The sequence below is a fragment of the Passer domesticus genome, unplaced genomic scaffold, assembly GCF_036417665.1.
Source record: "Passer domesticus isolate bPasDom1 unplaced genomic scaffold, bPasDom1.hap1 HAP1_SCAFFOLD_55, whole genome shotgun sequence".
Classification (NCBI taxonomy): Eukaryota; Metazoa; Chordata; class Aves; order Passeriformes; family Passeridae; genus Passer; species Passer domesticus.
The window spans coordinates 892,672-917,273 of record NW_026990163.1 but is presented as its reverse complement, the minus strand read 5'-3'; the positions used below and the strand labels follow the sequence as shown (position 1 = coordinate 917,273).

Below are 24,602 nucleotides of genomic sequence, written 5' to 3'. Positions count from 1 at the left end.
GGGTGAGGGGCGGGGTTGGACTTTGAGGCACTAAAGGCCTCCCAAGGGCTGTGGGGCTGACCTTGCAGTCAGGAAGGCCTGGCTGTTCCTGGACTACGGAAAACACTGCTTCCGGGCCTTCCCCAGCAGTGTTGAATTGCAACTCTAAAGCTCTTTGGCTTTGGAAGAGCGTGTTTCACTGGTTTCTCATGGTTTGGGGGCTGGCTTCATCCTGGCATTCAATTCCTGCTCTGGCCTGAGGCTGGCTATTGTTTCAGGCTCAGCAATTTGCAGCTGATGCAGCTCCTTTTCCAGCTGATGGGCACCATACAGCTCTGAGTCAAACCTCCATGCATATGCATACCAGGCATGGTCCTTTACTGGGAATTTTTAATTTTCTTCTACCAAATTTCATGTTTCTCCACAAGTAACTGTGGATGGTGCTAGTTTCTCTCCATCCCCATCTCTCTTTAGGGCTGGACAAGCTTTCTATATAAGCTTTTAGCAAGTGCGTCAGTGGAGAGCAGTTCAGATCAGTTTCTGCGTGGGATTCTATTACTTTTCTGCCAGAAAAGAGCAGCTTTGACTGACAATTTATTTCTCCTTTATTATGTCATGAACAGTTAATGCTGTATAAAAGGCCCATCTCACCTCAAGAGTACCCTGCTTGCTGTGCCAATTAAAATGCAAGCCTCCAAAAACATTGCTCTATGAGATACTTTAAAAGGATTTAAACTTGTTCATGTACTCTAAGTTAGAAAAGCAGGAGAAATACTGACGAGATGTTCTCAAGAGTTCGGAACAACATCAAAACCCTTCACTGGCAACATTTGAAAATAAGAGAACTTTAAAGCCAAAAATAATTTAGAGCAGGATTCAATCAACATAAAACATTCTATGAAGCATTAATTTAGCCCATTCAACTTATAATCTTAGTAAGTTAATTTACATTTAGATTACTAAACCTGTTACATTTTAAGTTATTTTCAAAAATCTGAGAGGAGGGAAAAGGGAGAAGAAAGAGAAAAAGAGAATGACAGAAAAGAACCAACACAGCTATCACTCCAGGTTCCAGTGGTGTTCAGCTGATAGAAATTCCAAGAAGAGGTAGGGTCAAGACATGTGGTGGCCACATATCCCAAGGTAAATAGCCTTTGGCTCTCCTGGGGCCTTCCCCCACATGGGGCTCCCACTCACCTGGCCATTTAGGAGCTGGGTTAGGGGCCCCAGACACAGGTGTGGAGCATTGCCTCTGGTGTGCCAGGGATCAGTGGCCACTGCTGGGCTGGGATACAGGCCTGGGGGTGTGGGGCGTGCTGAGTGGGGCATGGCCTCACCAGAGCAAGGCTTGATCTGCCCCTTCCCCACATACAAGCCCCTGAAAAGTGTTGAGCCAGCAATCTCCTCTAGTCTCTCACAACAAGGTGTCCAGGTTCCTGTGCTTCTTGGCTGTCAAGACTCCACAGATTTGTGGCTGGATATTAAGAAACTTGGATATTTATTCCTTGCAAAAGCAGCAGCATGAGGGTTGTTTATTCTTTCTAAGGCCTTCCCTCCATTCTATGTCCTCTTCTTGAGGTAGTCCTTGTAAAGCCTCTCCTCTCTCTCCTTCTCCATGACAATGGAAAGGGTCAATGGAGAAAACAATAAATGAGAGGTTAAAACTATTAGAGTTATAATGTAGTGAGGAAATAAAAAGCAGTGCACAACAATAAGAAGAAAATAGTGCAAAAGGAGTAATGGCTTAAGCAACAAAGGTGAAGTGTCACATGGGGCCCCTGGAACAAAGACAGGATGGCGACGGCTTACAGAATGGTTCTGATGGTAGATGGGGGCTGCTGGTGCTGCCTGGAGGAGCTGTGCACCTGCAGTGGCAGTTTTCTGCTCCCTCTCTGCAGCAGGGATGGTGGCAGTGGCGATGGTGATGGGTGTCTCTCTGTCCCTGCAGAGCTCTGTTTGGCACTGCTGCTGCCATCAGTCTGCCACGCTGGGCATGTGTGTGGGAATGGGATCTGCCACTTAGCTGCCTCTTCCTACCACCCTGCTGGGCTCCACTTGGCTTGGCTGGACTCACTTGGGATCAGTGTCACCACTCTGGCTTGCCTGGTTCTGCTGCAGTGGAAAAACAGTCCCACATGCCACACTGGCCCTGATGGTTTCAGCTGTGTGTCAAAGCTGTCACTTCCGTGCCCCCCATCTCAGCCCCGCCTCCTGACTAATACTGTGGAAGGAGAAAAATGGGGGAAAAAATGGTGGTGGTGCTTTGGTCCCAAGGCCTCCCTGCTAGAGTGAGTCATACAGAACGATCCTCCTTGCATTTTCTGTCATGGCATTTCCCTGCTGTGGGAATGCCATTTCCCATGGCTATGATGTAAAATGTTTTGAATATATAGTATTCAATAATATAATACACATACATATATATAGATATATATATATATGTGTATATATAAATAAAATATATATATACAGAAAGATCCATGACCATGTCTCTGTACCTAGGAAAAACCTCTAAATGTAATTAAAGCAGTGCTTCTCCTTGTTTTCTGATTTCTAGAACAAAGGAATAAGCTTTCTGGTTTTTGCTCAGCAGAAATAGTGGTCAAAGACCACTGCTGCAGCTCCTCACATCCTGGTCCCTTCTCAGTGCTCAGCTTCTCAGTGTGGGCTCTAGGGGCTAAGTGTGTTTCTACTCTTACATGCCTTGAGCAACAGGTGATGGACTAGGAGGGCTTTTTGTGTTGCTTCGTAGCAGAGGAAAACTTTGCAGGATTTTTTTGGCATTAGGTGTAGAGCAGGTCTGGTTCTATGCATGAATTCACAATCCAGCCTAGGGTGGCTGCTATTGTGATGTCAGCGGCCGCATCCCGGCGTTGTCAAGGCAAAGTTGCTGTGCTGAGGCCCGGAAGGGCTCAGTGTGCAGAGCAGCTCTGTGGCACGCTCACTGCAGGCGGAACCTGCTGATCGACGAGGTCTCTGCCAGCAGGACTCGGAATATTTTTGGTTTTTCCCACAGGCGTTGTCTGGTACAGACTTGAGCAGCGCTGCTCAAGCCATGGAGGGAGTGTGTGCTGCAGTTTGCGCAGCTTTTTCCGTGGCTTATTCTGGGTACTTTCTCACCCACCTGGCACGTAAGTAGATGTTGCAGCATATGGAAACCAAAATGCCACAAAGAGGCCTTTGGTTGGGTAAAGCCGCTGTCAACAGCTCCAGCCAAGAAGGGGGTGTCTCTAGCCAGTGGGGAGTGGGTAGCATTTGTAATGTGGCCTGCAGGGGCTTCACTCCTCCTGTGGCACAGCCTGTGGCTATGGAGTTTAGTCTCCTCAGTTTACTGGCTCAAGGAAGACAACTTCCAAGATAGGAAGAGTGGGAGAGCTTGTCAGGAGTCCTTGTAAAAGCTGTGCACTGCTCTCCAGGACTGAGGGAATGTCCCTCAGTTCAAGTCTTCTTGTCTGCATTCCCTCATCCCAGCATGCGCCTGTGGACCTTGACATTTCCTGCACACTAAAAGAGCCATTTGTTCTGTGATGAAGTCACAGAATCAGCTTGGAAAAGGCCTCTGAGATAGACATTTCAGAGGAGTTCTTGTATGCTCCCGAACCCTGGAGCTGTTCCTGTGCTGTGTCACGATAGAATTGCCACCCTGGCTAAGGGGCACTTGGGTGAAGCTTTTCCGGGGAAAGGTTTTCAGTGAGCTCATGGCAATTGCTGCATGCAATCTCTTGAGAAAACTGAAGCACAGGAAAGGGAGGAGCTGTAGCTCCTGCTGGGTGGGGTGGGGCAGAAGCAGTGATTGTTACAGAACCACTGGGCCTTTCTGAGTCTCAAGTTTCTGTGGGTTGAGTGGCCACAGAGGATAGAAGGTAGACACCAGGCAATATTTTGTGCTGTTGACTTGCTTGCTGTGTGACACAGGGGTTGCAGCTGGAGTGATGTAGTGAAAGCAGAATGCTCTGTCTTTGGGTTGACTTTTTGTGGGCTTGCCCAGCACAGGCAGTTTTCTTCCAGCATCTGGTTGTTTTTCCCTTGTGTGTTGCAGGTCACATCACCCGTGCCTGGAGAGAATCCGGTCTTTGGGTGAGTGGGAAAGAAGTCTCTGGCCTTGGTAGCATTTGACAATTGTGGAGCAAGCTGTGAGCTGGGTGTGTTGCAGTCCAGTGCCAGCCTGGTTGGATGAATGAAACTACAGTCCAGACCCTTTGCAGCAAGAGCAGCAGCAGCAGGAGGAGCCCAGGCTGTTTTCTCCAATTCCTTTTCAGAGCTTTTAAGCAGCTGGAAGTGGGGTTGCTTGGTGCTTTAAGCCATGACGGAATTTCCCCTGCACAAGAGAGTGCAGTCCCCTCTAATTGTCCCATTTTACTTCAGTGGGAACAACTTAGAAACCCATTTCTCTGCAGATGATTTCTCCTTAGTGCATCTGGGTCTAGAGCTGAACATAGAAAAGGTCACTTGTCCCTCACGCTGCTGTCTGTCTGCAGAGCCCAACACCAACCTCGGAGGATCCTCTGGCTGCGTGTCTTCCTGCAGAAGAGGCCAGAGGGGAGGAAGATGCTCCCCAAACTGCGCCTGCTGCCACTGCAGGGCCTGAGCATCCAGCATCAGTAAGTAGCAGCTCTGGGTCGTGCTGTGGCTGGAGCAAAGCATAGCTGCAAGTTTCTGATCAGACAGCACCTCCTGTGCCTGGCTGAAGATGCTGGAGGCTGGAATCTTTCCGGCCCTTCCCCCAGTCAGTGGAGCTTGGAAAAGCAGAGTGGAACTTGGATTGTTTATGCAGCAGCTTCCTACTGTTCTGAAAGGGGCTGTGAATTTGTCTTAGTAAGAGACAAGAGGTAGCATTAGGATGTCTTTGGATGCTCCTGGGGTACAAGTGAGGTCCTTGGTGGCCAGTGGCTGTGCAGGCTCCCTGTCCCCTGTGAGGAGAGCAGTGCAAAGATGCAGTTCACAAGCTTGCAGGATACGAGGAGGCACTGTCCCCAGCAGGGACCTGGCCCTCCCCACAGAGCAGCTAAAGTCAGTAGCTAAAGGAAGAGCTGAGCTGCAGCAGGGCCTGTAGCTGAATATAGGTAAGGTGGTGAATGACAGGTTCTTTCCTATCCCTCATGCTGCTGTCTGTCCACAGAGCACAAGGGCAGCGTCAGCACCTGCTCTAGCTGCCTCTGTACCTGAGGAAGAGGCTGAAGAGGAGGAAGGTGCCGATGAACCTGGCCCTGCGGTCAGCCCATGGCCGGAGCAAACAACACCAGTAAGTGCCTGCTTTGGGTAGCAGCGTCTTTGGTGTCATTTTGTCCGTCATGTAAAAGCAGCCTTTGGATTTTGTGCCTTGAGCTGTTGAAGCGGGCTGCACAAGCTGAGAGGTGAAGAGCCCTGGGTGTGGCCAGCAGCATCTTCCTAGGGGCTTGCATTTGAAATGGAATGGGGGCATCTCTGCCAGGCTCATTTGTGACCCAAATTCATTTCTTGTCCCAGAGCTCCATCTCCTCTGTCCTGGCACCTGCACGAGCTGCAGCTGAAGGCTCGGGAGAAGGCTCCAGTGCCCAGGCTGGAAGCTCAAGCACGAGCAGCTCGTGCACCTGGAGCATGACCAGCTCGTCTGGCAGCAGAGAGCAGCAGCGAGAGAGGACAGAGGACAAGTGCCTGGCCATGCTGAGTAGGTCCTTTGTGATCCTTGTGTGCCGGAGCAGTGCCTTGTGTGCGCGTGTGCCGGCATGAGCTGTCCCACCTCCTGCTCAGCTGAGTGCCAGGTCCTGAGGCCTCCTCCACACAGGATCTGTTGTTGTGCTCTGAGGTGGTGAGGGATCAGCGGGGTGTTGCTCCTGCCTCTGAGAGCAGCTCGGCCTGGTTTGGCTTTGCCTGAGCTTCCCTGTAGGCAAAAGGCCAAGCAGAGATTGTTTCTGGCTGAGCAGGAGGCCGTGACCTCGCGAATGAGTAGGCCTCAAGGAGCTCCTGCGGGGCCCAGCTGCTGTGGGCACGGCCAAGGTCATCTTCAGCACTCAGCCTGTCCTAAAGGCTGAGGGACCTCATTCCTAAGGCCATCACAGTAGCTTATAACATGAGCTGCTGCTCCTGAAAGGCTGAAGGGCATTGTTTAGGCAAAGTCCTGCTTAAAGCTGGAGATCTGGGCTCTGCTGGAAGCACTTTGCAATATTCTTCCTGTTCTGGAGAGGGCAGCTGATGACAAAAATTGATTCCAGAACCCAAGATGCCTTTGATGTTTGCAAGGATGAAAGCTTGTGTTGAATGTCGCAGAGTGTTCATTGCCAAGAACAGGAAGGTTTTGTTTTTCCTGCTGCCCTTAATGTTTATAGACAACAATCACTTCTCTTGGTTAGAGTTTTCTGATCCCTGTCTCCTCTGACTGTTTCTCTGTGTGCTTAGATTTTACTTTAGGCTTTTAGTTTAGTGCTGGCCATCTGTGCTGCAGGGCTGCTTGTCTTGCTGCTGCTGTTTTTGAGGTGGTGCTGGTGCAGTGGTGTTGTTGTTTCCCGACTGACTGAGTTGAGAGGGCCCAGTGTCCCGAAGAGTGGGGCTGCCTTTGTGATCTGATGAAGGGTGGGATCTCTTTTGAAGTGAGCATCTGTCCTTGGGATTTTTACAGAGATGCTGGTGAGCGAGGGAGATCCTGAGGCTAAATACACAGAACTGGAAACTCTTGGCAAAGGGTGAGTGCAGCCACAGTTCCTTCTTCAAAGAGAGGGGCAGTGTGTTTTGCTCGTGTCCCATCTCCCCAGAGTGACATCAGGCAAGTTCCAAAGCTGTTCAGACACTGCGTTAAGATGATGCCAGGTGATCTCTCAATGCTGGCCAGCATTTATAGCTGTGTTGTGAAGGCACAGCCAAGACACCTGGATGCTGGCAATGTCTTGTCTGCGGCAAAGAGCAGCACCTGGCAGCTCTCCTGTCCCTCAAGTGTGTTTGCACCTGTTTGCCGCTTTTCATAGGAGAAATAATTTTTGAGTGTCTCAAAAGAATACAGAATACGTGGGAATGAAAGGAGGAGAAACTTCATTGTCTCAAAGGTCAAGCTAGCAGCTGACAGCTGTCAGGGAACAGCTCTCAGTAACATTTCTTTCCAATATTTTGCCGCAAATAAAATTCAGTAGTCAGGATGACCACCACCTAGTCTAGAAGCCAAAAGCAGAAATGAAAGAAGCAGCTCTCTTTTGTGGCTGCGGTGGCAAAAGGCAAAGTTTCAGGGGCATGCCCAGTGGCAATGCACTCTAGAGGAAAAGGCATCATCTGCCTGATGGCAGACTCCTCGTGGATCCTGTGGGGTTTAGGCGTTTGCTGCAAAGAATCCACCAAGCTATTCCCTTTGAAAGCCAGCTCTGCTGACTGTAGATGGGATTGATTTGCAACATTTTCTCTGTACCAGGTGTTCTGGTTTAGGGCGAATTTTGGAGGAAACCTCCAGAAAGGGCCCCTCCTAAAAGCAAACCCACATGGCCACTGCCCCCAGCCAGTTTGGGAATAATTTCCTCGGACAGAAGTGGAAAGAAATTGTTTATTTAACAGGGAAATCACTCCCCAGCACACAAAATGAACAATACCGGATGACAAAACTCATTTGCTGCTCTGAAGAGATGGCAAGTTCAGAAAGTCTCTCCTGGGGGTTGTCATTCTCCAGTGCTGGGAAAGGCTGCAGAGTAGGCCCTGGTGGGCTACAAAGTGTGAGCTCTCAGTGTTTTGCTGGGTCTCAGTCTGGAGCAGGTTCGAATGGCTCCAAGAAAAGGGAAAGAAAAACACTAAAGGCGAAACTCAGACTACCTTAGCTAGCTAAACTAACTAAAAAGCAAAAGGAGTGTGGTGTGTGGCCCCATCTGTGCCCAGACCACAACACTGGAGTTCTGTGTTCCAGCAGACTGCGGGGGAGAGTGCAGCTGATAACAAAACTCTGTGCTCCCTCTTCTCCCGGCCCCTACTGTCTGATCCCGTCTTGGAGGCACAGAATATAACATCCAGCATAAACAGAACAAGTGACTGGGGAAACAAGCATCATAACGTCACCCCAGAACAGAAGCCAAATGTACAAGAAGTCGCCAGAAAAGTGGAGTCCTTCCAGTGTCTGTTGCATCGAAGAGAAGCAGCTGCCAATGGCTCTGGACCCAGAACACAGCTGCCTAAGGACCCTGTGTTTTGAGGATTTCTCCATTTGTGTGCAGCAATGGAAGCCTTTGCCTGCTATGGCTGTGGCTGGACACTACTTTCCTTGCAAGCTGGAGAAGGGATCTGTGTCTAGAGGCTTTCCTCCAATGGCTGTTAATGGCTTCAGGCTTCTCAGAAAAGCCTGAGTGGTAGTGCTTGAGTTTGGCAGACAGACTCCAAGGAGAGGTGTAAGAAGACCCAACAGGCATATTCCTGGAAAAATCCGACACATGCACAGCTAGAGAAAGAGAAAAGGGAGAAAAGACCCAGAGAAGAATCTGTCATGTTCCATTTACTCTTTGCTCCAGGACTTTGTTCCTGTTGGACTGCAGTGTTTTGCACTAGCAGGGACTAAAGGACTTGTTCTTTCTCTGCTGCTGTTTTGTTTCTAGGGGTTTCGGCACTGTGTGCATGGCAGTGGAGACTGCCACAGGAGAAGAGGTAAGCCTCAAGCAGTGCCGCAGCTTCTGCAGCTCTCGAGTGCCCTCCCCTCTGCTGTGAGCTGTGGCTGAGCTTTGGCTCGCCAGTGGAGCTTTGCTGCAAAGGCAAATGGAGTGCAGAGCAGTGTCTGCCTGCCAGATACAGTGGGGACAGATTTTGTCCTTCTCAGCTGCCCCAGGGGATGCAAGGAGGCCAAGCGGTATCGTTCAGAGGAGGACACAGGGCTGGGTCTACGTGCCCAGGTGGTGTCTCAGAGCATGGCACTGCTCTTTGGGGCTGCAGCGTTCCTGAATTCTCATTTCTGGCTGTTAGCCAATACATGGAAATCATGCTGGCAGTTCTGCAGCCACCTGCAGTGCTGCCCTTGGGATCTGTGCTTAGAGAGAGCAAGGTCTGCAAGGAGTGTCTCAAGGGCCTGAGTCCTGCTCAGAGCCTGGTGTGCATCCCTAGAGGATCAAGGCATGGGTTATTTCTTTTTACAGTCAGGCAGTAATTGCAAATATCAGTGGTGTGAATTAAAGTATTTTAGTGGAACGAAATGCAAATTCCTGAAGTGAGGAAGTGCTTGGATTGTCTTTTTTGGAGGTGTCCTTAATGATGTTTTCATCATCACAGCATTTTTTCCGTGAAATATGTAGGGTTGTGTTTCTTATGGGGAATAACCCTGAGGATGATTTTAGGACAAACAGCATTTTATCAGTCATGTCTGTAAGAGTTTGCTTTGTAGTTGTGCAATGGAGAATGCTAGTGGTTGCTGGAGTAATGATCAAGCCCCCTAGAAGTGCCCAAGGTTTCCCAGCAGTTTTGTTCCATTTCTACTGGCACAGAATCGATTCCTGCTTGCAAGAGGTGTGTCAATGACAATGGGGATGATAAAGGAAGGTCCTGGGGAAGACAGTGGGCACAGTGAGTGTTGTTAGAGCTTTGAGGTGGAGAGCTTAGACCATGTTTCTCCCAGGTTTACAAGGCAAAGGATATCTGTCTCTCTGTCCTGGGAGGTGCCCAAGCATGGGGTCTGATGTCCAGTCACAAGGCAGTTTGGCCCAGCCCAGCTGGGGCTACTGTCATCCCATAATCACTGTCTTCATGTTCCCTTTGTGTTCCTGTGCCACAGACTTCTTTGGTTCATGGCTTTCCGTGTTGTTTTAGGTGGCCATCAAGAAAATTAGTCTCCTGCAAGAGAGCAGCAGTGAGCTGTGCCTGAATGAAATCCAGGTCATGCGTGGCAGTAAGAATGCCAACCTTGTGAACTATGTAGACAGGTGAGTGGTTCTGCTGTCCTGCCATGAAAGGTCATTCTCATCCTGCAAGCCAGAGGTGCAACCACTCCTTTGGTCGCTGGCAAAAGAGGATGGAGCTGTTAATTCCTGTTCTTGGGCTGATCTACAGCGTCTTGGGAGGAGATTGCATTGGGCCTGCATTCATCTTTCCTGGCATACCTAGTGTGAAGGGCACTTTCAAAGACAGGACTGGGCCCTGTCTTACTGAGCCAACAGCCTCCAAGTTCCTGTCCTCTCTCCACATTTTTTTTGTTGGGTTTGGGATTTGATTTTTTCCCTGTGTCTGAAGTGCTGACAAAGCACTGTCTATTGTATTTCCCTTGGCCTGTTGCATTGGTGTGGATACCGAGCTGTCTTTTAGACTGCTCAGAGTTCAAGCCCTGCAGAGCGTCGGGAATGACTACTCACTTCCTCCTGTGTTCCTCTGAGAGAGACACAGAAACAAGAATCCATCAGGTTGTGTAAGTGCGTGCGTTCATCTCCAGGCTGTTTGCTCCTTTCAGCTACCTGGTGGATGAGGAACTCTGGCTGGTGATGGAATACATGGACAGAGGTTCTTTACATGATGTCATCAGGGAGACTCGCATGGCAGAAGGAGAGATAGCAGCTGTCTCTCAGTAGGTAAGGGATGGCACTTGTGCTTCCCATGGCTTGGTTGGGATGGTCCTTCCAAATGGGTGATAAGGAGAGGAGAGATTTCATCTTCCAAGCCTTTCTCTTATGTCCTTGGCAGTAGCAAGAGCATCTAAGTGCCTGCCAGTGTCCCTGCCCTTCTTCTGGTGTGTTTGTCTTTGCCTCTCTAAACACTTGCCTGGAGCCTGTGTGTGCTGCATTCCTTCCCTGTAAGGGCAAAGGTGCTGGTGGTGCAAAGTGAAGCAAGGGGCAAAGACGAAGAGATACTCACAGGACTTTCCCAGAGCTCAGCCTCAAAGGAGAGCCTTGCACCCAAAGCGGTGTTTGCAAAAGCATCCACTGCTGTCTGGCTGCAGAGAGCACAGCCACTGCAGCAGGGCTCCTTCAGCCTGTGTTTGCAGGGCACTGGCCAGAGGAACAATTGCCCTTTCTCTTTCAGAAGCAAACATACCCTCACTTAGAAAGGCACTGCTGTTCTCGTGGTGGAGCAGCAGGCTCCTGCCCTTGCCAGCAGCCTGTCCTGCCATGGCTCACCATCCCCCAGGAAGTCAGTGTTGCAGATGTGCCACTTTTCTGCCTGTGGGATGAAGTCCACTTAGGCTCGTGTTTCTTTTTCCTCTCTCAGTGCCTGCAAGGCCTGGATTTCCTGCACTCCAAGCAAGTGATCCACCGAGATATCAAAAGCCACAACATTCTCCTGGGCTTGGATGGATCAGTCAAGTTGGGTGGGTGTTGCTGGCCAGGCTCAGCCGTGGCAGGCTGCGGTATGGGGCTGCCTTTGGGTGGCTGCCAGTTCCCTGCAGTGGTGCCTGTGGCCAGGCTCACCCGTGGCGGGCTGCGGTGTGGGGTTGCCTTTGGGTGGCTCCAGTTCCCTGCAGTGGTGCCTGTGGCAGTGCAGGCTGCCCTGCTGCAAGCACAGAGCACAGCCACAAGGTGCAGGGAAGTGTTGCTGGGAAGAAGGGCTCAGGGGTGGCTTTGGGTTGTGTGTGTCCCTTCCCAAGCAAGGCAGTTACAGTCTAATAGCTTCAGGGGACTAAAATCCACTGCCTGAAACTGGGGGGTTTTGCTAAGTGGCCAATTCCGTATTTCCTTGGCTGCAGGCCTGAGGTATGGCCTCTTTACAGCTGGGTTCCACACTGCCTTCTTGGACATTGGTACAATGGGGATTTCTTTTGTTTGCTTTCCTAATTCACGCTGGCTTGATCAGAGTGGTTTTTCCTCCTCAGCTGATTTTGGCCTTGCTGCTCAGCTCACCACCGAGCAGAACAAACGGAGATCAGCTGTTGGAACAACTTACTGGATGGCGCCAGAAATTTTCACCAGGAAGCCCTATGGCCCCAAAGTGGACATCTGGTCCTTTGGCATCGTGGGGATCGAGATGGTGGACGGAGCGCCTCCGTACCTGATGAAAACCTCCCGCACGGTACGCTGCAGCTGCTCTCAGACACTGCTGTCACCCTAACAAAATCTGCTCCCATTCTTCTGCCTGGGAAGCTTGCCAACACCTGAAAATGATAGGTTCCAGGCTGCACAGTCTCTCGTGCTTCTTGGCCAGATCATCCCCTTGCCATTTTTGTGCATGAACAGGACCTAAAAATCAGGATGCCTTTTGCTTGGCAGAAGCTTTGCCTAAGGGAGCAGTGAGCAGTGCTGAGCTGCATTTTATGGAATAATCCTTGGAAATAGAAGAGTGAGATGAAAGTCACTCTTCCATGTCACTTGTAGAGGCTGTGTCAGTGCTCAGAGAAGCAAAGTGTGCTTTAGCTGATGGAGCTGCTGCTGATTCCATCATCCAGTGAAATGAGTGGTCAAGGCAAGAGCCTTTGCCTACTGGACTGGCTATGGCTGCCTCTGGCTTTGGGTTGTTTTAGTAGGGGTAGGAAAGGTATCTGCCACCCTGTGGCAGGGAGTAAAGTGCCACTGCAGAGTGGAGCTTGTCCAATGGGCTCTGTGTGAGCAGTTTGGGGTGCGAAGGAGACAGGTAGAGTGTGGCATTTCCTTCTTCTCTAGGTTCAACAGCTGATAAGCACCGGGGCCCCCCCGAAGCTGCAGAAGCCCAGGCAGCAGTCGGCGTGGCTGCGAGACTTTCTGCACTGCTGCCTGGAGAGGGACGAGGACAGGCGCTGGTCTGCCCAGGAACTTCTGCAGGTAACAGGCAAAGCGGCTGCAGGTCCTGGATGTGGAGAGAGAGGTGCACAGAATGCCCTCCTTTCTGTATCTTTCTGCTAGCCAGAGAAAGCCTGCTTCAGCCTGTGGGGAAAGTAGAAGCTCATTGCTTCTTTTTCTCTTTGGGCAGCATCCATTTGTAACATCAGCCAAGCCAGCCTCCTCCCTGACGCCTCTGATCATGGCCACGCAGGAGTTCATGGCCGACAGGAGATACTAGCCCTGGAGGAGGCCTTTGTTGTTGTTTGTTGTTTGAAGTTTGTAGTTTGTAGTTTATAGCTCGTAGTTTGTAGTTTGTTATGAGTGATAGTCAGAATAAATACTATAATAAATAAATAAACCCTTTGTGTTGGAAGCTTCCTTTTGTTCTCACCCTGTGAATAAGCTCTAAATTTGCTTCTGAATGGTCAGGTGTTTCTGCTATGTGGGAAGACCCATGGATGGGGTTTGTGGCACGGTTTGTTTGTGAACAAAGATCTTTTTCCTTCCTCGCCTCCAGGCCACAGCCTCTTGTGGAGATACAGGCTTGCAGCTGTGACTAGAGGAGCAGAGCAGGGCAGAATGGAGCAGAGCAGTGGTGTCACTGCTGGGGATGCTGCTGTGCCTGTGGTTGTGTTGCAGCTCTTGGGAAAGGTTGGGAGTGTCTGTGTTGCTGTGGGCAGAGGGGGAGGGAGCCGGGCTTCTCCACAGGCTCAGGTGCAGGTGAGTGTCCAGTGGGAAGGCATGTTCTGCCACGGGAACTGATGCCAACACAAGGGAGTACTACACATACTTGCCTTGGTGGAGTAATCTTCATGCTTTGCTCCGAGGAGCTGGCATGAAGTCTGAAAATTTACTGAATGTGGTAAAAAGATACAGCTTTGGCGATTTGAACAAAAATAGGGTGTTTATTTAAAGGGGAAAAACAAAAAGGGAGGTAAGGAAAAAGAAGAAAGGAAAGAAAGAAAAAAGCATAAAGTCCCAGGCCCAAGGATTGAGGAAACCTCTAGCTGAACTGGCGTCTGGCCCCAAGGCAAGAACCCGAGGGCATTGCAGTGAATGCACTTAGTCTGCCCTCAAATCTGGAATAAGGTCTCTAAAAAGAGATATTGACTGAAATCTGCAGTGTGGGGTCCCCTGCTGTAGCTAAGTCACAGTCCCAGGAACAGTAAAAGACAGCAAAGACAGCTCTTCAGGCCAGGCTGCCCCTTTGATGTTCTCGGTCCTCTCAGTCTGTACTTGCAGTCCTGCCCCCATAGTCTCAGGTGATTGGTGCTAGTAGATGATGGGGTAAGATCTTCTTTCCCAGAGTGTGCTGTCACTGGGGTGGGATGATATCTCTGAGGTTTTTGATGGGAAGCTCTCTCTCATTAGTATGCACCATTGCTGTGGCATCAAGTTACCAGTTCAACCTGGAGTGGGCTAGAAATTGTCTGTAAAATGCTGCATGCTGTTGGTGAGAGGAAACTGCACTGGGAACTTTGAAAGTATAAGGCTACTAAAAAGAGATAATTAAATTTACAAATAATGTAATTAGGTTAAGAACAAAGGATTATAAAAATAATATAGTTCTTATTTTGCTACCTATTTTAACAGGACTGTTAAACATTCAGTTGGGATCTACTGAATAGCTAGTATAACTTGATAATGATTTTATATTATTTACTTCATTAATTTGAACACTTTTATTTGATCAAACTAGTAACTTTAAACAGTTATAAATGCAAAAGCTAATTAACAGTTACAAATATAAACCAGTCACAAATGCAAAAGCCATGTAAGGGATTTTATAAATGACAGTTCCTCCCTCTTTCTCTTATGTTAGTCATTGGCTTTTGCATTTACATAAATGTAAAAGTTCTTTGTTGATAGTGTTTAATTGTTTAAAATTAATCTAAACTTGCTGGGCCTTTTTACCCGTTTTCCTATCTCTTTTGATTGGATTGAGATTTATGATTTTCTTGACAGTAGGCATAGAATGTTGGCTCGTTTGAAGATTTTGACTAGCGAACATGCTTTGTACTACTGAGGTAATTAGATGAATGAAACATGGGATTAAGCACGGGAGAAAGAGAAGGCTAACTAAGGAAACTCGAAAAATAATTAAGGCTTTCTTCTACCACTCCCTAGAGAACATATTTTTCCACTAATCAGGTGAAAACTGGACTGGAACATGTGTAAGCTTTCTGATGTTTTGGGTAATTTTAGTAATAGTTTCACCATGGTCATCAATATGCAGACAATAGTCTGATGTGTTGAAATTGCCGCATATTCCACCCTCTTTGGCTAATAATCTAGGGCTAAAGAGTTTTGATATACAGCTGTTTTCATTTGCTTCTGTTGGGCGTTGAAAAAATCAATTGCACTCTTGGCCTGATTAGATATGACGTGAATCAGGGCTTGTAGTCCAGTAATGTGATTTAGCATGTAAATGGGAGTTTGATAGCCCCAGCTCCCCTCCTGAGCCCAAGTGGCAGGTCCGTAAGTTTCTAAAATTCTCTCTGGTGGCCACTCTTCCTTACCCCATTGTTACATTCCCCCTATTTCACATCTTTTTTGTCTCTTTAATTTATCATCTAGGGGAACTCCGAGCTGGTTTCCAGCTGCTTCTGATAGTAGAAAGGGGCTAGGTCGTATTGCTCCTAAGGTACAATTGCCACACCAGTACGAAGGGAGTTAAGAATATGCTCTTTGCCCACAATTCCAGTATAAACCTTGGGGGGCCTCCCAAAAATGTGAAAGCGTGATAAAAGTGGAGGTCCAATACTTAGAAACTTGGGGTAATACTGAATAAAGGCTGACTTTTAGGGTCCCAGCACTGATAAAGTTGTTCATTGGGATGTAATATGCAGTTCTTGTTTCTGATTTTCTTCTTTGACCAAAAGGTATCTGGTTCGTTCAGTATCCACCACTGATACATCCACGTGATCCTCAGTTAGTAAATATCTTTTACAGGTAGTTTCTACAACTTCCTCAGTGTATCTTTTTCCTTTTCTCCAGATGCATTCTTCTCCAAGAACTGTGTCCCTCAATAGCCAATTGTCTTGATCTCTTGGAGTTTGGGAGGGGAAATAATTTAGTTTAAGTCATTTGAGGGGTCCAATACTGACTCCTTGCTGAGGCCAGGCTTCTGATTTGAAGGTGCCTCCACAAACCCAACAATTGGTTATATTTTGATTTTTACTAATTTGTTCTGCTAAAACAATAAATAAGTTTTTATCGGTAGCTAATGGATTGTCCCCCTTTTGTTTCCCCCTTTCAGTTATTACAATTTCTCGAATCAAATCATCATCATAAGTTTTCCTTTTTAACAAATCCTTCTTTTTCGTTATATAATTAAATTTGACATATAGCCAAATCTCTTCATCAGGACACTCTCCATTCCTTTTCTGGTTTGCATTTCCAATATTTCTACCAATCCATTGGTTTTTGTCCGATTGTCAGTATCTACTCAGTGTCATCATATTATAACAAAAGGGATTTACATAAGAATGTGCCTGGAATGAGTGTTTTATGAGGTAGGAGTTTCCTTTGGTCAGGTACACTGTATGTTAGCATTGGTGGCAGCAGACGCAGGCTCTGACAAGGGGGATCTACAGGATCCAGAGGGAGAGTATGAGGAGTAGGGCGCACCTTCCCTTCCCTTGCTCAGGGGTCAATGGGAAGATTGAAGTGCTGTGGTACTCTTTGATAGGTGGTGCAGACCATTCAACCTCTCTGGTTTTCCTACTGGGTTCAGACCCCTTGGTTTTCATGGGAGTGTACCTGGATGCAGGAAGGGACCTAAATGCAGGAAAGTCCTACCTGGAACTGGCCTTGGTTCTATTCATGTTGTTTCTCCTAAGGAAATTTAAAAAAAAAAAAAAAGACATAGTTATTGGAGAGGAAGGGTCATTTCTCAGGGAAATTATACTCTTCACTGGTGGAGAAATGGAATTGAAAATTCATAATAACTTGTTAAATAGTAAGTACAATAACCATTAGATTCTCTACTGTAAAACAGTGAGAGAATAACAATTGATATAATAATTTCAGGAATAACACCGGGGAGGACTGTTGTAGAGAGTAGTTCATGGAGGTTTCTCGTTATCTTGCGGTGGTGTTACTGGACCTTTTACTCGGCTGACGGAAGTGCACCCTTTTTCCTGTGCTCGGATGGCTGTCTCTGTGGTCAGTTGAACTTGGAAAGGACCTTCCCCTGATGGAGTCAGGGATTGTTCCTTCCAGCATTTAATAAGTACCTACTCTCTGGGGCATATCTTATGTAAATAGAAGTCTAAAGGAATGTTCTGGGGTACAAGACCTCTCTGCTTTAAGTCTTTTAGATTCTGGGCAATCATTTGAATATCCCTTTGCACATTTATATTTCCTCACTCTTTGGCAGTTACTTGATGCGGGGTGGCTAAATAGGGAAGCCTGTATAACATTTCATATGGGGAACAACCTAAGTCAGCTCTGGGTTAGCTCTGGATTCTGAGAAGGGCAAGGGGTAGGCACTTTATCCAAGTCCACTTCATTTCTAACATCAGTTTGGTCCAGGTTGTTCTAATAGTCTGATTCATGCGTTCTACCCCTCCCGAACTTTGAGGGTGCCAGGGGTATGTAATTTCCAAGTTATTCCTAATTGTTGAGCCAACTGTTGCAATACTAATGATGTAAAATGTGTACCTTGGTCTGAATCAATGTTATTTATAATTCCATATCTTGCGACTATCTCTTCTAGGATTACCTTTCTTACTGTTTGAGCAGTGGCATTAACAGTGGAAATGCTTCAACCCCATTGGTAAGGTGATCTACAATCAGTAAGAAATACTTCCATCTTTGGGCATGGGGCATTTCTGTGAAATCAATTTGAATACTTTGGAAGGGTCTAATTGCAATTTCAATTCTTCCAGGTCTCGTTCTCCTCGTTAATTTTCTATTGACTTTTTGGCAAATTATACAACCTGTGGTAATTTGATTAGCTAATTCATCAATTCCCCGACATCCAAAATTCTGAAGAAAGTGATCTGCTAAAGCTTTAGATCCCCAGTGCGTGGATTGGTGGAGGTTCTGTAAAATTTCTCGAGTGAGCTCTTTATTTAACATTTGATGGCCATCAGGAAGATGCCACCGTCCCTCAGAATCTTCCTTTCCAGCTAGTGATATGAGTTTCTGTTTTTCATTGTCTTTAAAAATAGGGATAGGAAGGGTGTTGTCTGGTGTACTCTCGGGTGTGTCTCTTGGATAAAATCTGTATACCTTTAATTCCCCCTCAAAAGCAGCCTCCTTTGCAGCATGGTCTGCTAGGATGTTTCCTCTGGTTTCTCCAGAGTTCCCTTTTGATGACCTGGAACACGTACCATTGCAATTTCTTTCGGTAACTTAAGTGCCTCTAAAATTTTTAATATAAGTTCTTTGTGTAAAATGTCTTTGGCCTTAGATGTGGGAAACCCTCTTTCAGCCCAGCTTTTCCCAAACGTGTGGACTACTCCATATGCATATTTAGAGTCCGTATAAATGGTTCCAATAGCTCTGTCTAGTCTGTGCAATGCTTTTTCCAAAGCATCTAATTCACATACCTGGGTAGACCAGGAAGGTGGTAGTTTTCCTTTTCTAACCTGTACAGTTCTATTCCATCTCTGATGGAGTATCCAGAGCACCTCTTTCCATTTACTACTCTAGATGATCCGTCGATGAACAGGATTTCTCCTTCATCTAATGGGCTCTCTAGGAGGTCTTCTTGAATTTTTGTTTGCAGGTTTATAAAAACTCTGCAGTTGTGCATGAGATCTTGTTTTTGGGGAATTCCACATAGGAACTGTGCAGGATTGGTGTGGGTGGTTGTTTTCAGGGTTACAGTTGTGGAATGGATGAGGGTGCTCCCATATTGTATAATATGAGAGTCTGTTAGCCATTCGGCTGCTCGTTGTTTAAGAATGGTTTGGGTGGAGTGTGGTATGTATTCTGTCAGATTTCTCTCAAATGTAAGTTTTTGGCTGGCTGTTACTAGGATGGCTGCTGCAGTGATTGGTTGGATGCATGTTTGCCATCCTTGGGACACAGGGACCAACAATATGGACAAGTAGGCTACAGGTTTATGGATTCCTGACCACTCTTGGGCCAAGACCTCATAAGGAATTCCTTTCTCTATGTTAATATAGTGGTGAAAATCTTCTTCTAGTGAAGGAAGAAAGAGAACTGGGGTCTGAATCATCTTTTGCTTTAAATTTTCTAAGTTTTTATTATCCTCTTGGGTCCAATTAATAGGTTCTGATGTAGTTAATTTTTCATATAAAATTGTGACACTTTGTGTGTATTCATCAATCCATATTCTACAGTACCTCATTAAGCCTAATAATTGTCTAACCTCGCTCTTTGTTTGGGGAGGTTGTAAATTTAAAATCCCTTCTATCCTTTCAGTACTCAATTTTCTGGTACCATGACCAATTACATGTCCGAAATATTTTACTTTGGTTTAACAAATTGTAATTTGGATTTAGATACTATTAGTCCATTCTCTCCTAGAAGGTTCAGTAACTGAATGGTGCCTAATTTTACAGTGGATTCTTGCTCTCTGGAGAGTAGTATGTCATCTACATACTGTGTTACTTGTATTCCTGAGGGTGGAGAAAAGGAAATGAACAGGCTCTCCAAGGCTTGACCGAAGAGTGTGGGAGACTCCATGTACCCTTGCAGTCACCAGGTCCTGGTCAGCTGCTGTTTCCTTCCAGTGTCTGGATCTTCCCAGGTGGAAGCAAACAGGTGTCTAGAAGGAGAATCTACAGGGCATGACCAAAATGCATTCTTCAGGTCAGTTACTGAGAACCAAGAGTGCATAGGTGATAACTTAACAAGGTGTAAGGATTTTGTACTAATGAGCACACAGCTTGCACTCTTTTATGTACTTCACGTAGGTCTTGAACTAGCCTGTAGCTATTGTCAGGCTTTTTAATAGCAAGAATGGGGTGTTGTATGGGGAAGTACATGGCTCTAGTATATTATAATGTCACAGTTCAGTTATTATGGGTTTTAGCCAATACCATTTGGTCTTTGTAAGGGGGTGCCAGGGTACTTTTGCTGGTTTAATATCTGGAAGGAGATTAATTACAATGGGTGTAATGTTCATTTTATCCCAGTTACCTGGTTGGGCTTACACTGTAGGATTAATCAGTTTTCATCTTGTGTGGATAAAGTAAACAAAATGACCTTCATCCTTCCTTCTTGTGGAACTACTCCAGCTTTCACAGGTATCTGGAGATCCTGGCCAAGTAAGTTGTTACCTGTTGGAGGTAGAAAAACAAATCTCCCTTTCTGGTTAGTCCATTACCCTTTATAGTGACATTCTTAATGATGGGAATGGGGAAGGATTCCCCTTTAGCAGCACAAATATTGAAAGTGTCTTTGCTTATGGCACATGCATTTGGTTTTTCAGTTAAACAAGTTGTCTCTGCTCCTGTGTCTACTAATAATTCCATTAATTGTTCTAGGAGTCCTATCCTTGATTTTATCAAGGGCTCTTGAAGATGGTTTTTGTGGCCCAAGAAGAAGAGCCCCTGACCCCCTCAGTTCTCTGAGGGTTGATTCTCCACTTGGAGAATCTCTTAAGTCCCTCAATGTCTTAAAACAGCAGGATTGCATATGGTCTTCTTTCTTACAATAAAAGCAAATAGGTTTCTTCAATTGAATATTCTCCCCATCCTGCCTAATTGGTTTAGGAATTTGGACAGCAGCCATCATCTTAGCTTTAGTCTTCATTTTCTCTTCATTTCACCTGGCATAAACTTACTGTGCTTCAGCTAATAACTCATCTAAACTTCTTTCTGGCCATCCATCTAATTTCTCTAATTTCTGTTTTATGTCAGGCCAAGAATGTAACCCAAAGTGGACCTAGAACATTGTCTTCCCTCCTTCACTACCTAAATCTCTTTCTAAATATAATTGGATGTTATTATTTAAGCGAGTTATACAGTCAGTTGGGCTCTCATGTTTTTATTGTTTGCTACCAAAGGCTTTCTTCATGTTATTAACTCTGGGGACTGCCTCTTTTATTCCCCTTACAATTCGGGTTCTGTATTCTGCTATACTTTTTCTTCCCTCATCTGAGTTAGGGTTCCATTCTGGATCTGTTAATGGTAATTTCTTCTCTCCAGTTGTTCCTAAATTATGTTCTCTGTCCAATATATTGATCCCTGCAGTCTAAATAACTTTTCTCTTCTCTGGAGAGAAAAGGGTTTGCATTATTGAATTTCATTTTCCCCTAGGGTAAATCCTAGGGCCTAAGAACTGGTAAACTTTTTCTGACATACCTACTGGGTCACTGAATAATATCTCCATTTCCTTTTTAAAATGCCTCACTTCTGAAGAGGTGAGGGGTGCATTTACATATCCTATTCCACCTTGTGCACCCTCCATTGGGACCTCTCTGAGGGATGCCACCTTTGTTTTATCTTTACTGCTGGAGCAGGAGGAACATTTTTGTACTACCAGGGTTCTCCTTCAAGTGAAGAAGGCTGGACCTTCTTGATTGGATGGAACTTCCTGCATGGCTGAATTTGTAATTTGCCTGGAGGAGAATGATAGAATATATGTTTCTTCTGATGTCCCACTGCTACTTTCAATTTCTTCAGCCCTCTCAGTTACATGACTCAATGAAGCCTCCAATGACTCAGCTGCAGTTGCAGCTGGTTCGTTGGGAGGTGCAGTAGGGGGGAGGAAATTTAATGAGTCCCACCTTGGTTGATTGGTTTTCCTCCTTGTGTCTTTATCATTGATCATTACAGAGAGAATTTGGTTTATCTGTTTCTACTTCCTTTTCGCTGTTCCAATATTTAAACCAGACCTCCACATACTGCAATTCCAGTCTGCATTTAATTTATTTTGGGCGTAATTGTAAAGTACTTCGCAAATCCACATCCTGGTAGACCCATGCTTCAGCCAGCGAAGACCTTGTTTTAATTTCTTCTTTGGCCATTCTAACATGCAATGCACAATCTTGAGCTGTGGGTCTTTATCTTTAGTAAGTTGATGTTCTTCCCATTGTTTTAATATGGTTTCCAAGGGATTTTCAGGGAAGATACTGTATTTCTGTAATTGCTTGTTGTTCTTCCTATGCTTTTGTCCTATGCTTTTGTCTGATATTATGGGGGCAAAATAAATTAATAAATATTTAATTAACCAAGGTGAGTATAATGATTTGAATAGAGATGCTGTATTACAATGTTGAAAAAAATGAAACTTTGGGAATTAAAAAGAAATGAAAACTAAACCACTCAATATGGCTGTTGTCCATCTGTGGGAAAAGGTATGATCCCTCCCTGTGGGTATGATCCTGTGTGGGTGGATCATTGGGCCTTCCAAATGACAAATTAGAAGTGCTCCATGCCCCAGTACAGGAACAATTATTAAAAGGACACATTGTACCATCAACTAGCTCCTGACCCATGTCTTTTTATAAAAAACCTGGCAAAGACAGATGGAGGTTATTACAAGACTTTTGGAAAGTAAATGATGTTTTAGAAGACATGGGCTCCTTGCAACCAGGGCTCCCCTCACCTTCTGTACTTCCCAGGGACTGGCAGCTCACAATCCTTGATATCAAAGACTGTTTATTCAACATCCCTCTCTGTCCCGCACTCCCAAATTCGCATTTTCGATACCAATCAACTGTCAAGAACCCTTTAAAAGATATCATTAGGTCACATTGCCACAGGGAATGAAAACTTCCCCTGTTTTATGTCAAATGTTTGTGGCTGGGATTCTATCTCCAATCAGGAAAACCTTCCCTGAAGCTATATTTCGGCATTATATGGACGACATTTTAATTTGCTCCCAAGAAAAGACTTACCTTAACCCAGTGATCAGAAAGACTATGACAGCAGTTGAAGATGCAGGTTTTGATATTGCTCCTGAAAAACCCAGTAGACCTCCCTGTGGAAGTACCTTGGATTCCTTATCAGCGGGTGAGCCATTATTCCCCAAAATATCTCCATCAAAGATAAGGCTCAAATGCTAAGGGACATACAACAGTTGTGTGGCTCCATCACCTGGATCCGACCACTGCTTGGACTCACGAGAGAAGAGCTGTGCCCTTTGTTCAGCCTACTGAAGGGGAGCCATGACCTGACTTCCCAGCTCATCTTAACTCCAGATGCCCACGACGCGCTGCAAAAGGTAGCACCTGCTATCTCATCTCGAAAAGCACACCGCGTTGACCGCTCTCTAACCTCCCAGTTTGCTAGTCTTGGTAAATCCCCACATTTCCAGGCACTGCTTTTTCAGTGGGACCCGTCTTCTACAGAAAAATTGTTAATTGTAGAATGGGTATTTTTGCCACACCAAAAAAACTATTACAATCCCTCAAGAGCTTTTAGCTCAGTTAATCATTAAAGACAGGAACCACCTCCGAACCCCTGCAGCGTGTGACCCAACATACATTTATCCAGCATTTCAACTACACAAATTAGAATCGCTATTACAGACAAATGGATACCTTCAGTTTGATTTAGACAGCTATCCCGGACAAGTCTCTATTCATTATCCAAAACACAAGCTACTAAAAGAAACATTCCATCTAGTCCCAAATTCTCTAAAAGGTAAGGTTCCTCTTAAAGCCCTCACAGTTTTTACAGATCGCTCTGGAAAATCACACAAATCGGTTATCACTTGGAAGGATCCAAACACTCAGAAGTGGGAGTAGGATGTTCAAGTCATTGAAGGAACCCCCCAAATTCCTGAGTTGGCTGCTGATGTCAGAGCATTTAAAAAATTACAACAACCTTTTAATCTAGTAACTGATTTGGCCTATATTACCAGGACAGCTAAAAGGGCAGAACACTCCATGCTAAAAGAAGTGTCTAATCAACAATTATTTGGCTTGCTCTGCAAGTTGGTTTGGCTTGTCTCCCACTGGGGAATCAGAAGGCAGATCTTCTAGCTGTGACTGGTAACACCAATCACAGTCCCATGTACTGGGAAAGGTGCAGCAGATGCTGCCCAAGGCTTCGTTATGCTGCTAGCCTAAAATATGGAATTCTGGAGCAGAACGTTGACCCAACAAAGCAGCACCACCACCAAAATGGGCTTTGACTCTTTACAAATCAGTATCTCAAGGGCTGGCACCCTCAGATTCCAATCAGACCTTTCATTCCCCACTGCTTGCTAACATCAGCCATCTGGGCTGCCTTCATGGAGATGCTGCCGAATTTTAGAGATCTTTTGCAGCACCACAGCGTATCCCCAAGAAGGAGCTGCCGGTGCCATGGCACCTTTAATACTTTCCTTAGCAGCAAAGAGCAATTTTCTTCACAGAGAGAGACAGAGAGAGGGAGAGAGAGAGATTATTTTGGGTAGCAGAAAATGGGTAATCATGTGTCTTCACTAGTTTGACTGAATGTCAAAGCCATGCCCTAGACATGTGGGGAGGAAAACCAGAGATAAATAGATGTTAGGCAGAGAGGTAGAAATAAGACATGAGGAACTAGAGATAGCCACGTATTTATCCCACCCCCTTAGAGCTGTGGTAAAGGGGAGTATTTTCCTCCAACCTCCATCGTTGGCAGCCTGCCGCAGCCCCCTGCCATATCCAGCCCTTTTCTCAGCTCTTCGGGGTTTGGAAGAATTTGCTTAGGCCAAAAGACATTTGGGGTGGACACTGCGAATTCCAGCTTTCTGAGAGGAAGGAAGCACTGATAAGGATTCTTTGATTCCCAGACTGAGGGCAAACGGAAGAGGAGGAAAAGCCCTCCCAGGAAGGAGACTGGGGAGACAGGGAAAAGAAGCTGCAAGCGGGCTGGCAGCGCGGAGTGTCCCTGCTGCCAACCGCGCCAGCCGCCCCAGCCGGCGGGAGGCCCCTTTCCGTGCGGGCAGTGCCAACGGTGCGCAAGCTCCTCCTCCTTCTGCTCCCACCTGCCCCTTTGGCCTAGAGCACGCTGACCCTTTCCAAAGGCACCACAGGGCAAGCTGAGGCCACTTGCAGGATCGCCCCTGGCAGCTCAAGCTTAC

At 46.3% G+C, this 24,602-nt stretch overlaps 1 protein-coding gene and 1 long non-coding RNA gene across 4 annotated transcripts; one reads left to right on the top strand and one right to left on the bottom strand.

The window, feature by feature from the left end:
- Positions 1–2,893: 2,893 nt before the first annotated feature.
- On the top strand, positions 2,894–12,970 carry LOC135292897 (serine/threonine-protein kinase PAK 3-like). Of its 2 annotated transcripts, XM_064406963.1 has the most exons (12): positions 2,894–3,110; positions 4,019–4,056; positions 4,458–4,580; positions 5,099–5,626; positions 6,575–6,638; positions 8,514–8,562; positions 9,712–9,824; positions 10,346–10,463; positions 11,101–11,200; positions 11,702–11,898; positions 12,486–12,623; positions 12,772–12,970. In XM_064406963.1, exons 4-8 carry the CDS (start codon positions 5,392–5,394, stop codon positions 10,461–10,463), a joined length of 579 nt encoding a protein of 192 aa, XP_064263033.1. In that variant the 5' UTR covers positions 2,894–3,110; positions 4,019–4,056; positions 4,458–4,580; positions 5,099–5,391; the 3' UTR covers positions 11,101–11,200; positions 11,702–11,898; positions 12,486–12,623; positions 12,772–12,970. The 2 variants fall into 2 exon arrangements, with proteins under 2 accessions (XP_064263033.1, XP_064263032.1); XM_064406962.1 differs by having other exon boundaries at positions 11,702–12,623.
- A 538-nt stretch (positions 12,971–13,508) lies between these two features.
- On the bottom strand, positions 13,509–23,745 carry LOC135292884 (uncharacterized). Of its 2 annotated transcripts, XR_010355048.1 has the most exons (4): positions 21,334–23,745; positions 19,743–21,165; positions 19,204–19,381; positions 13,509–16,460 (listed from the first exon to the last, which is right to left on the bottom strand). It is a non-coding gene; the product is annotated as an uncharacterized LOC135292884 (long non-coding RNA). The 2 variants fall into 2 exon arrangements; XR_010355047.1 differs by having other exon boundaries at positions 19,743–23,734.
- Positions 23,746–24,602: the final 857 nt, after the last annotated feature.